Source organism: Falco cherrug, chromosome Z (assembly GCF_023634085.1).
Source record: "Falco cherrug isolate bFalChe1 chromosome Z, bFalChe1.pri, whole genome shotgun sequence".
NCBI lineage: Eukaryota > Metazoa > Chordata > Aves > Falconiformes > Falconidae > Falco > Falco cherrug.
This window is the reverse complement of record NC_073720.1, coordinates 24,233,876-24,247,123: the sequence shown is the minus strand read 5'-3', so window position 1 is coordinate 24,247,123 and position 13,248 is coordinate 24,233,876. Positions and strand designations below refer to the sequence as shown.

General features: G+C 39.1%; 1 protein-coding gene across 3 annotated transcripts in view; it reads right to left on the bottom strand.

The window, feature by feature from the left end:
* The window catches only part of MAST4 (microtubule associated serine/threonine kinase family member 4), a 274,356-nt gene that overhangs the window by 212,946 nt on the left and 48,162 nt on the right, over positions 1–13,248 (bottom strand). For all 3 annotated transcript variants that reach the window (XM_055699400.1, XM_055699403.1, XM_055699402.1), the window contains exon 2: positions 3,819–3,957. In XM_055699400.1, the coding sequence (XP_055555375.1) occupies positions 3,819–3,957 (139 nt within the window). The remainder of the gene's footprint in view (positions 1–3,818; positions 3,958–13,248) is intronic.

The following is a 13,248-nucleotide window of genomic DNA, read 5'->3' as shown; positions in this document are numbered from 1 at the left end:
ACTGGTCATAAATTACTTTCAAATACTTTCACTCTGAAGCTGTTTTATCTCAGATGATGCTTATGTTTAGCAACCCCCGTTATGAAACACTATTTTTCATCCTTTCTTTCTATTAAGCAATACTATTAACACTTCACAACAAGCAGTATTAAAGTAGATTTGCTGGAGTAATAGCAGACTACATCCAATACAGTCGTTTTCCAAATTCAGCCTCTCTCCAGAAGTCGTCTTCCTCCCTCTCTTGGGGATGAAGATTAAGAGAAGCAATAATGTTGCAACAATTAGGCTGAAGTGACTTCTCCAAAATATAATAGCATTGTGTCTCCAGGAAGCAGTATTTTATTTCTTTTATTGGCTGAACTTTATTTAATATCAGTGCTTCCCTAACAATTTTCAACAGGAAGCAAAAGTAGATTTATTTGAAAAACATTGACTGAATTTTTCTCAACTCCTAAGAGCATTCTTTGTCACTGAAAACGTGTGGTTGCCAGATTGCATAAAACAAGGCAATTCAGGAAAAAAAAAAACAAACCTGGGTTCCAGTTTCCCTGAAGCTGTGTAGAATGTAAGTTTAGTTTCCATCTCACCTCTCCAAGTTTCCAAACCTTCCCTCCCTTGTGTTGATTTCCCACTGGAAAGAGCTTGCACATCATTCTCAATTTTTCTCAAATTCCTATACAAAGAATTTTGCAATTTACTTCAGCCAATTTAGAGTAGTAGGTTCTCAGTAACTGTAAACCTTCAGGTTTTTTAAGTCTCATTCAACATATTGCAATAATACAGATTTTATTTCTTCTCATTTGTCATGCATAACATTATTCCCTGTTGTAAAGTCCAATAAACTCATTTATTTGGGATCTATTCCCAGAGATAAAACCCCTATCTATTTACCTCTCCTAGTATTCAGCCCTGCAGGAGCTGAACTATTCTGTTTTATATAAACAAATTACATTTTTATTTTTGTTTTCTGTTATTAATACTACTTACACTTTATGGCTCAATAATGTTGTGGTTCTAACAGCAACACAAAAGAAAGTATCACAAAAAGTACAATTAACTTATTTTCTAACATTTAGATTGAGCAACAAGCATCAGCATAGGAATACTCTGCAGATTTGTAAGCTAGAAGTCATCTCTCAACTCCCACTCAATTTCCAGGAGTTTAGCAAAGGTAATATTTTTGAACAACAGGAGGTAGGGATTGTACCTTAAGCAACTTCAAAAATATCCTCATGAACTGTTTTTCAATGGACTGATCCCCACTAAGCGAGCATTTAAGTTTAGAGTATCAAAAGCAACAAAACAGAATTAAAAATAAAGGAAAACAGCAATCAGTGTAAAGTAATATTAAAGATCAAGTACTTTTCCAAATTACAGGTCTCCAAATATTTTTGCCCCCTCACGGGCCATGAGTATCTCTTCAGACACATGAAGACTCAAACTCAAATTAGGGAAGGGAGGTGTGAGCATAGAAGTAAACTGAAAACAAGGACTTACAGCTTATTCATTTTAACTGAAGGCCTTCTCATCCCCTCTTATTTTTTTAAGCGGTACTGTGATTCTTTTAGTTTCAAACCAGAACAGTGAGCCACTCCTAACAATTACAGAAACTTAAAAAACCCCACAAACTTAAGCATGTAAAAAATCATGTAAATCAAGTCCAAGGTAACAAGGTAACACTGAAATCATTAACTTCATGTTATTGAGCATTTGAAACAATTTCAGGAAATAGTTCTCTATCTGCAGTGCTTTCTTTAAAATGAATTTTATTTAAAAATCCCAAAAGAATACTAAGAACCTTCTGTCATCAGAATGACTTTGATTAATTTAATCAGTATCATGAAAGCTATTAAGATATTTAAACTATTTTAGGAGACCAAAGTCTCAGGGTATTCAGGTTCATTTAAAGTGCATTAGTAATAAAGCAGTTTAGCATCACTGCACACTTTATTCCCAAATCCTGACATGAAACCCTGCACAACATATTGCAAGCAGACAAAAAGCATATCCATTTCCCTTCATAAAGGCCTCAAGCAGTAATTCAAGCATAGAGATAAAGACCAGAGACTACAGCAGCAGTGCACATTTGCTTCATTTGTTTTCGATTAGACTGCCTTCTCCTATCTGGAGGGCTTACATGGAAAAGTTCCATTTTTAAAGACCACCACCCAATTTAAAAGTTAAACAAAACAAAAAAAAAAATCAAACCCCCACACCAACTCCTGCTGAAATAATATGTAGTGTGCTGGCAATTTTTAGTTTCAGTAAAACATCAGTTTGGTCTACACTTCAATTTTTTAGAGTAGTAACACTCCAGAGAAGCCAGAGCTCACCATTAGCAAAGCTGGTATTTCAGATTGCTTTAAAGCACTACTTTCATGAAAGCCCATGCAGACCACAAACACTCTTACGTTTCTGAAATCTTCATAATACAAATCTTGATAAAAATGAAGTCACAAGGGAAACTGTAAAACTTTCCCCCTGACACTAAACATCACAGCAACTGTTACGTGCTGATGTGACAGAGTTCCTTCTCATGAAGCATGAGACAATTTGTTAATTAGGTGAAAAAACAAAAAAATACTGCCACTCATAAGAAGCATTATGATTCTAAGCTACTGATTACAGACAAAGTGCAACAATGCAATAGTTTCTTGGAGCTTCTTCCAGCATAAGGACAGGGAAAGGGGTGGGAAGGAAGTCAGAAAAGTGAATACTTTAAAAGCACTTCCCAGACACTTGTGGCAGAGGAGTCACCTCTGTTCACCATGGCACCATTTTTCATCCCTAATCAAAAACATCTCTGAGCAATGTAGAGCACTGAGACACAGAAGACAGTCACAGCTCAAGTAAATGCCACTTCAACTTCCTCTAACCTGAATTTCACCTGTTTGATTTTGCTACCAATCAACATCACTTGAACAGATAAAATAAGATGTTGAGTCTCAAATTTATCCCTTCCACAAAAGTCTCTGAACCCTATTATCCCTCTCACCAAGTACTTAATACCCTGTTCTTCACAACAAATTCTTCAAACCGTTAGAAACAGTGCACTTCAGGAACATATTTAATGGCCAAATTCTAGTTAACTTAAAAATTATTTTTCTTGAAATACACAAAGCAAGTGCCAGTTAACCTGTCATTGGGACAGGTTTTCACATTCCTTTCATTCCACACTCAGGAATCACCACTCTTTGGTGAGCACCCAGCCACACTCCTCCCAGGATACAATCATAGTTTCAGCATCAGACACTATCAGGACAGGAAAGGCCTGGGGCCCTCCTCAAGCATCCTGCTGCTTCTGCATGGCTCCACAGAGAAGTTGCAGCCCACAGCCAGTGGCTAGCTAGTAATGGCCCTCCACCACTGTGAGGACTCCAGATAAATGAGGCCAAACTGCTTTTTTTTTTTAATGAAATTAAGTCTAAAGGGACCATCTGTGCACTTTAGCTCCCTAAGGAAACAAGATGTATGTGATCACGTGGACGAACAAACGCATGCAAGCATGTCTCACACAACCTTTAAGCCACCAAACTAAGTCAGCAAGGTAAATGCCATATTCCTGAAAACTTCAAGAAGTGTGTCATCTTCAGGTTGTCCATAGCCACCTATCAGCACCCCATCAAGACAGAGCCTCAAACGTGAGCTCACTCAACTGACAATTGGGGAGCCCACATGGAAGACACTTTATGGAAACTCCGGGTGGAACTCACACCTTGCCCAAAGAGTTCAGCCACAAGGCAAATGCCAGGGGCAAGGTATCATCAGCTCCACAGCTGCTACACCTCCAGGTGACATTACATACACCCCAAACTCACCAGTCAAAGCTCCTCCAAGGCTTCCTCTTCTGAACTGTCTGCCATCTTCACTCAACTGCCTCTTAAACTTAGGGACATAAATGACTTCAGGACTGCTGCATTTTCGAGAAGACATAGGCTGGGGGAATAGGTAACCAAGCTGCAAAGAAACAGAGTTTAAAAAATAAAATAAATATGTATATATAGTTTATATGCTTACCTTCACTGAAAAAAACCCAAAACCTAACTTACCTTTACATAAAGCTTATGACAGCATGGGGCAGGGAAGAGGGGGAAGTGTTTACAAAGATTTTAAGGTAATTAAATTACTAAATGAAACAAAAAATTTCACAAGTGCCAGATTTGTGGCTGGCTGTGTAAGAAAGCCACCTTCCTCTAGTACAGCTCATACCACCTCCAACCACACTCTCACACAAGGAGTATTTTCGCAGTGGTCCTGTCTCAAAGTATGCGGGATCAGACTTCAGCTTATTTAACCTTCCATAAAGTAGTCTTTTTGCAGCTGTGAGCGATCTGACTTTGCAACCCATGAGATACCTGCTCTTGCCAACATCTTTCCTTACCAATTTCTCCCTGCCTTCACGTGAGCTGTCACTAGATGGCACTGTACCATCAACAAAATGCAATCCACTGCCCAGTGTAGGGAAACGCTGACAAATGGATTTATCAACCCCAGTACAAAAAGAAATAATTTATACTGTTCATAAAACAGGCATTCATTTACACTGACTTTGAAATAAGCATAAATACAGATCCTCAAATTCTGTTGCTGTCACTATTCCTACACAAGATGTTAACCCTCTGGTTTTGACAATACATTTGGTATCTCTGTATTTGATAAAATTCACCAAAAAAAAAAAAAAAAAGAAACCAAAAGAAAAAATAATTGAGCAAATACAGACAAAGAAAGAAAAAGCAGGGATGCAAGTAAGCAAAGCAGAAAATTTTACAAGCATCCTTCACCTTAAACTTGTGCAGTCAGGTGGTGTCACTATTTTACAAAGCACTCAAACGTTATTCTGTAGCATTTAAACCCTGATTCTCAACACCCTTATTTTAGGAAACCAAGTACAAAGTCTTTTAAGATTTCTGCAGTTCATGTACTGAGACTTATCAGCCAAAAAGTCTATGTATCACCTGCATACCTGACTGCTTCATCCTCTCTGTCCACTCGAAGGGAAGGAGTCACCATAGTCACCAATGAAGATGCACAGTGAAGCCCATTTTTGCTTACCGCTAATCCCACAGCAAAGTACTGTATTCCCTACAAAGTATTTCAAATCCCGTGTTTAGAGTTTCTTTTGAATTTAGTATTTCAGGTAAGTTAGTGGTTTGGGCTTCGGTTTTGTTTGGGGTTTTTTTATCAAATCTGCAGCTTATTTGAATCATTTGCAGATACACATTTCTAAAGCATCAAGGAACATGTTCGTTTCTGAATCTGCTTCTTCGGGATATTAGGACTCATTCATGTTCATGACAGACACTGAACTAACTTATGAACTCACAGTCCATGCCTTCAGCAATTTCCTAAACTGGAAGGCTTGGGGTCACAAAGACTATTTAATTAACCATTGTTACCATTTACCTTTCACAAACCCCTGTATATCACAAATATTTCTATTTCCAAGTGCTAAGATAGCTCACAAGCTGAATTTACAAATCAGTTAAAAAGGGAATGACTGACAACAGCTGGCTTCTAAGGAACATTATTTTGGGACTCTCACATGTCTGTAAGCTAATACTGATGACTGACGGACAGCAATGACTGCTCAAGGCTGCACTCAAGAATGACTCTGGTTTAGGTGAGTTATTGGCAAAAATTCATGTACTTTCTTAAAACGCACTTCAAAGTAATCAACCACATTTGAAAACTTTTTCCTGGCATAAGGTTCATAAAAAGCTTTCAACAACAAGAAGGGGAAAAAAAAGAAAAAATATTCAACAAATGCATTAAGCTCCCTGAACACTGTCACTTAAGTTACAAAACAGAATTACTGCATTCCACCTTGTCACCTTTTCCTCATATAATCAGTTATGCTTCACAGCTGCTAAAGTCACTCCCACAATAAACACACTTGGGCATTCTGTGACATGCAGTCTGATCACAAAATCCAGAATTCCAATTAAGTTGTGCCCCTTTTCCACAGCTTTCAGGGTTTCAGAAGAAACTTTAAGATGGAGCTATAGCACAGCGCAGCACAGTACCATCGAGGTCCTCAATTCATATCTAAGATGTTTTTCCAATGTCCCAACTATCAGCTTCAGAAAGTATGATGCTTAAAAGCTAAGACAGTTTGAACATCAACCCCCATTAGCTTATCATTTTAACAGCCATGCCCTGACAGCACTCTCTTGCAATGGTACCTCCTTGCTGCTAGGTGACTCTGCCCCAACTACAATTTGATACAATTCCAGCACCAACTTCAGGCACGCAAGTTCTCAACAATACAAGCTTCTTCAAGGATTTCACAGAAACGGAGAAGACAGACCCATGCAGTCAGGGACTGGGTCTCAGCCACGGGACAGAAGCTACCAGCCAGGAGGATGACATTGTGACCCCATGTGAAATGGCCATGCCTGAGGTCCTACATGTGCAGGTTCTTGGGAAACAGGACTGGGGAGGAAAGAAAGGGAATGGAAAGGGGAGAGACATTCTTCCCACCAACACTTTTCAACATGATGTCCTTAGCTTGAAACTCAATATGCAATTCTCTGACATGAGAAACAGGAGAATGAAAGGCAATTTCTGAAGTTTTGCATTTTTAAACACAAAAAGGTGAAATTCAGATTCTGTTGAAGAAGAACATGATTCTATTACTTGGAGACAACAAAAAAGGCATTCTTGCATACGCCTAAAGACCAAAATATCACAACAATATTAGGTTTCACTAAATGTTTCTTGGGGGCAGAAGTTCTATTTAATATGGGAACAGTCAAATTCAATATAGTAGACAACACACAGATCTGTCGGCTGTGTTTCAGCTGGATTTAGACAACCACATCTCATCACCTGAAGGAACTATACCAAAATACATTATATCATCTAGCAATGCAAAGAAACAATATGGAAATAGGAGATTTAACATTTTCATATTGATGGCCAGCTCCTTTGATATGTGTATCATATCAACAAAGCATTTCTGGAAGCTATCCAAAGGCTTACTTTTGCTTCCAAAGGGCAAAATAACATCTGCAGTACATACAGTGTGTATTTGAAAGCCGTCTGTACATTGTAACTGCTGTTGTAGTAGACTAAGTCGACAAGGATATACCTGTAACAGCCTTAACATAACAACTCGGGATGCTGGGGAAATACGAGGGAAATGGACTGCAGAAAGCAGTCAGGCTTGCAAGCTCCTCTTGAATAAACTCTTGTGCTGCTCTCAAATAATGAACAGCTAGATGACCCAGAGGGTCTTTCTAGTCCCCATTCAGGCCTTACACTTCAAGCACTATGCAGTTGATGAAAAGCCTTTGTGTCCTCAACAGAGCAGCCTTCCCCTCCTGCCAGGCTCAGTATTCAAGTCCAAGTAAGTGAAACCAATAGAGAACATTTTATTAGGTCCTATTCCTTGGAATACACAGCTGATTCTGAAGAGGTAAAACATGGCACATATTCAAGTAACACAGTGGTTAATTCAGCCAAAATGACACTACAATCATTCAATAAGAAGTTTATGACAAGTTTAAATAAGTAATAGCAAGACCTATTCAATCTTGTTAATGGTTATTTGAAAAACCTCCTGGAAACCCAAATGCTATGAAAGTTCAGGTGGTATGTCGTATTGGGTACAGACTGGACACTGCTGTCCACAAGACAACATCAAAGCAGTATCTTTAGGAATGAGGGTTGTTGAAACTCTACCAGAGATATTTTAAATAATTTTACTCAAGCTGTTTCTACTCAGCACATCAAACAGTTTTGCCCAGCCACAGTCATCACTAATGATATTTATTCCATGCTTACCGGCTATATGGACATGTGTTGATGTTGGATTATATACAAGCACAACAGAAGAACCAGGGTTCAGTTGGTTGGGTTTTTGCTTTGTTGTTTTTTTGGTTTGGGTTTTTTTTTTTAATATATTTTTATTTTATGGTGAAACTTGCTTGACAACAAGGTTTAAAAAATACAATAGCTGTATACCTGCAGACACTTTCCAACAGACATTCACGTTATACTTTGAGGTTTTGGCTATCACATGCTCTGTCCATGGTCTTATTACTGTACTTGGGCTGCAAACATACACTTCTCTCCACACCCTTTTTAAAGAAACGTTAGTGACTTAAGGAGCACTGGGATAACAGAGGGCAGTCTTCCCCATTGCCTATGGCATTGCAGAGCAGGGCAATGAAAGATTTTGAGAAGTTACTTCAGAAAGGCGCTACTTCAAAGACGCGTAACAGCTAAGACAAAGCATATGAAAACTAGTACATTTGATTGCCCAGTATCTATAGTACAGAGGGAATTAAGATAGCCCTAAAGTGTATATGGCTACTTAGAGATGGATTTTTAATCAGTACACATCTCTCTACCAGTATCAGGTGTTAATATTCACAATGCACAGATAGTTAACTTATCTAAAAACACTTCCTCCCCGAACACCAAATACTGAATAATTCCTTTCCGACAAAGGCAGTTTGAAAGATGGAAAACACACAGCAAACTCCAAGCTATGCAGAAGGTACTGTTCTACAAAACTCATTTTTTCCAAACCATTTTTCCATAAATTTCATTTTAAAATCTGCCTATTTATGTTGCAGGTATGATGAATTTCTACAGAAGCACTGTAAAATTTAGGGCAACACCTTCCACAAATCCCTGTTCCCCCCCACTCACTCCTCTGAACCTCACCAAAAAGAACAGACAGTATCATTAGAGGAGAATGGTTTAAAAATTACATAGAACAGAATCACCAAAATATCCTACTGTAGACCTCTACATATAGATTTAAAGATCCTACAGGAATATGGATGGGATTTGAGTGCCAGTCTCCTGTTACACAGGAATTCCCTCCAGGGAACCAGGACTGAATCAATTTGCCCTCAATTTCCCCATTTTTTGTCAGAACACCAACTTTTGCAGGATCCTGCTTGAGGGCGCAATACAAGCAATCTGGGGATACACAGGAGTCCCCATGAACCTGCATCAAACCCAACAGCTGAACAAGACTATTAGCAGTTCCAATTAAATCAGCTGATGGTTGCAGTACTATACGTTCCCTTTGTCCACAAGCAGTATTAACCCACCTCAGTTTTGACAAAGGTTTAGAGAACTATGCAACTCTTCTGTATTCACAGCTCTTAGAGCAGCCTCTGCTTTGCAAAATAGAGAATCACAAATAACCTAATTCCACGCAGAGATACAAGGAAAAACTTCTCCAAAAACTACCACCACTTCCAAGAAGCCAAGGATAATAAAGGCAAAGAATGGATACGGAGGAATTCACACCAGGCCATACAGATTTCACTGGACCAGGAAAGATGCTGTTTCTTGCCCCGCTTATCACACTTCCTCAGAAGCAAAGAATTTTTCTTCACCACCACCTGCCCTAAATCAAATAGGAAGAGGACTATTCATCCCACTTTTCTTAAATTCAGCACTGTCTTTCCACGCCCCCCTCCACAGGAAGGATCTCCCTCACTTTGGGCTGAGCAACCTCCCTAATTCTCCAGTTGAATGGCATCTGCCATTCCTGTTCTAGACTTCAAGCCTTGGACTATGTCATTTCCTTCCATGACCTCCAGTTTCCTCATTAGGACAGTGACACCAGCTTGTCAGCTGCTACACAGGCAGAAAGTAAGTCAGGTCCTAGGATCCCTGTTGAAGGAAAAGGCTAAGAGGCAGAAAAGGTCTTGTTTACAGTCAGATTATTATTTGTGAATCATTCATACAGCAACTCTCTATTTATATAAGAACACAACCTGCAGCTAACACTGCAAACATGTCCTTACCAAGGTAGAGAACAAATGCATTGTGAAGCTCTGCTGCTTAAAGCATCACTTCTAACCCATTTATTTATTATCATCCTACATACACAGATAAACACAACACTTAAACCTAAAGCGACCACTCAAAATTGTATAGTTTATTATGCCAGATATATCCCACTGTACAGTTAAAATCAGCAAAAAAAGTTCATGATGCTTTTCTGTAGCATGTTCTTAACTATCATATCCTAGGTAGTACAGATATATTTTCAGATTCTGCTATGGATCAATAGATATATCCAGATTGTTTTGCTACCCACTTCACACCCATTCTAGAAATGCAAATTTGCCTTTAAAACAGTTGACTTTTTCTTGAAAACAAACCTGACCTCTGGTCATTTAAAAAAAAAACAAATAAGTACAGCTCAGAGGAATAGGAAGAATCAGCTATAGCTACCTTAAAAAAATCAACTTGCTTCCAACGCTTTTTCACAAACATATTTACACATGATTGCATAGAATGTGAAGCTCAGCCTTCACAGTATTCTACAAGGTCAAGAAATGGCCTATAAATATGCATGCACACTGCTGTCTGAGCCAATTATTACTCTACCTTGGTTAAGATGGAACAGTTTTGTTACAATATGATCAAGTCTTTCAGTTCTTGAAAGCCTCCTGTGTGTCAGCTCCATACACACAGATGGACAGACTGCTCCCTTTCCAGGGAACAAAGGAAGCAACAGTATTTGTACTGAAGACACTGCTTTCAAAACTCAGCCTGCCCTAAGTCTCCTTGAATTTAGTCACCCAGCCTTAATGAACATTAAGAAAAAGATTAACAAATAGCAGGTTCTGCAGATCTCTTGTAAGACCCTACAACAAGAGCCAAAAACTAAAAAATCATTCTAATTAAACAGATACAGATACAGCTCAACTCATGGTTAAAGGGCATCACATAGGGTAGTTCACTAGCACCGAGACTTTCTTTTTAATCTCACAGTCATACAGGTATCTTCTCAGGAACACATATGATGTACAAAAGCCTTTGCTTCTGACAACAAAGAAAAAAAAAAAAAACACACAAAAAACCCAACACAAAAAAACCCCAAACAAACAAAAAACCCCTCTTCATTTCCAACCTAGGGAAAACTGCAAACACTCTTTGAAAGCGAGACGCCAAAGCACCACACACAAACTATTCGCCAGGCTGAAGCTGCAGCAGCTCAATAGGTCAGCCCTACTAGGAAGGGCGCAGAGGGACTGGACTAATCACAGTGGATTTTGTAAAGAAGCTTAATAATGTAATCCCAAACAGCCTGAAAACAGACAGCAGCGTTCAAGGGGTCGGTCCAACCCACACAGCTAAATGTACTGTCTAGAAGGAATCCCCCTCTCTGCAGCGGTACAGCTATTCTGAGCACTGCCTGCACATCAGGATGTGCGCTCATGTTTCACCTTCGCTTCCAGTTTTAAAAGCAATCTGACAGAAGAGGGTAAAAAAAGAAAACCCAACCTTCACTGCCCAGATGTGCAACGGTGCATGCCACCACCATACAGCAGGAAGGAGACTCCCTTCCTGTCCCCATCCTGCTGGCCATCTTGTCAGGAAAAGCGTTCTGTAGTGTTGAAATTTGCAAAAGACCAGTGAGTAGCTGGGAGGCAGCAAGAGAAAGCCGGCAGAAAATTGCTCAAACACCCCCACTTCATTCAGAGAGGAAACCATGCACACAACCCAAGTTCCAACTCTGGTGGGCAGCTGCCAGGGTCTGGGAAACATCGTTTCTGGGCCAAAGATACAACAAATGGAAACTTGCATGCTTGCCGAATTAAAGAAGGAAAACACGCATACACACGTCATCTCAGGACAAGACACTGCAGGTTTAAGGTGTAGCATCAGCACAAACCCTTCAGCGGTCCTGCCCCTTCCAGCAGGTCCATAGACACTGTGAAGCAGCAGTGACTGACTCCTGCGGTGTCGCCTTGCAGACAACTTTGCAGGGCATGGCAGAATTGCAAAAAACACATCTTCCTAACACAAAGCACACCGTTCAGGGAGGTTTGTTCTGTTTTCACTGATTTATCTGCTCCTAAGAAGTGGAAGAGAACAACCAAGTTTTCAGCTGAAACACTAGGAACCGAATGTCAACCAGTTTAAATAAAAGTTACCAATACTATGCATGACTAAAAAAGTAACATGACCCAAAGCAGGATTTTCTTATTTTCCCTTGCATAAAGCCTCTTTTTCAGCAGACTTTTGATCTTTAATATTCTATGGATGTATTAATTTTCTTACTATCATATACAAAGCTATTAGTAGCATTAGCAATGCAATGCACTATGCTCTGCTGTAGAGAAAAACATCAAACTAGCCACACTGACTATTTCTTTCAAGTTCTCAGCAAAAGCAGAAATTAGCTGTGGAAAAGATCTTTGATATTTCTAGACACCACAGGCAGAATTTTCATCCTTAATTATTTTAATGATCCTTTTTACAGCACAGGAGAGCCACGACAAATACATAGAAACACATATTTATATCTTACATATGTGCAGGCATCCACATGCACACCTTACATCAAACATTTCCAATGCTGCTTCTCATACACAGATTTTTAAGAAATGTTTTTCCTGGCTCTTTAACTAGGAGGATGAAAATTCAGTAAAGCTAACCTTCAAAGTCACTTTCAGTTGCAAAAAATAATTTTAAATACATAAGAAAGAGAGCTATTCATCTTCATCAGCTGTTGACACCATCATCATTTGTCTTGTGAAAAAAAATAATTCCAAGGAGAGTATCTGTCTCTGGAAAGAGGGGTTTGGGGTTTTTTTAATACCATGAATACTAATGAAGTGAAAGCAGTTGAGTTCTTTATAAAATCTATTTCCATTCACATTCACCAATGAGCTTCCAGACTACCTATAAAGGTTTCATTTTCATTTGCACTGGAGGCCTCAGAAAACTAATTGTTTATTCAAGTCTATCTGCTCTGTCCATGCTCAATTAGGTCTCACTTCTCCCTCAGTTACAGCAAAATTAAAAATAAAAATGCAAGGTGAAACATTCCTCATTTCACTGACCAGCTCTCCATAACAAGCCGCTCTCAACTGCCACTCCAAGCACGGCAAGAGCTTCTTGACCATAGCACCATGTTTGAGGGACCTACTCAGTGACTTAAAGAATTCCTGCTCATTGACTTACTCCTCTGACTAATGGAAAACTCATTTGTAATGCAGCTTTCTAATAAGCACTATCAAACACTGCTAAGTGTAACCAGGCACTCCAGCTACAACAATTAACAAGCAGCCTGGTTTTAGGTAAGGGAGACATAATCTTTACACACAATATGAAAAAAAAATATCCCTAATATAATTTATGACTCCTTATTTAGATCATTAAAATATTAAATAGCCCATTTTGTCATTTAAAGCTTCAAATCCAGCATCACATTCCTTAGGAATAATGTATCAGAGGGAATCACAACACATCTATACAAGGCAA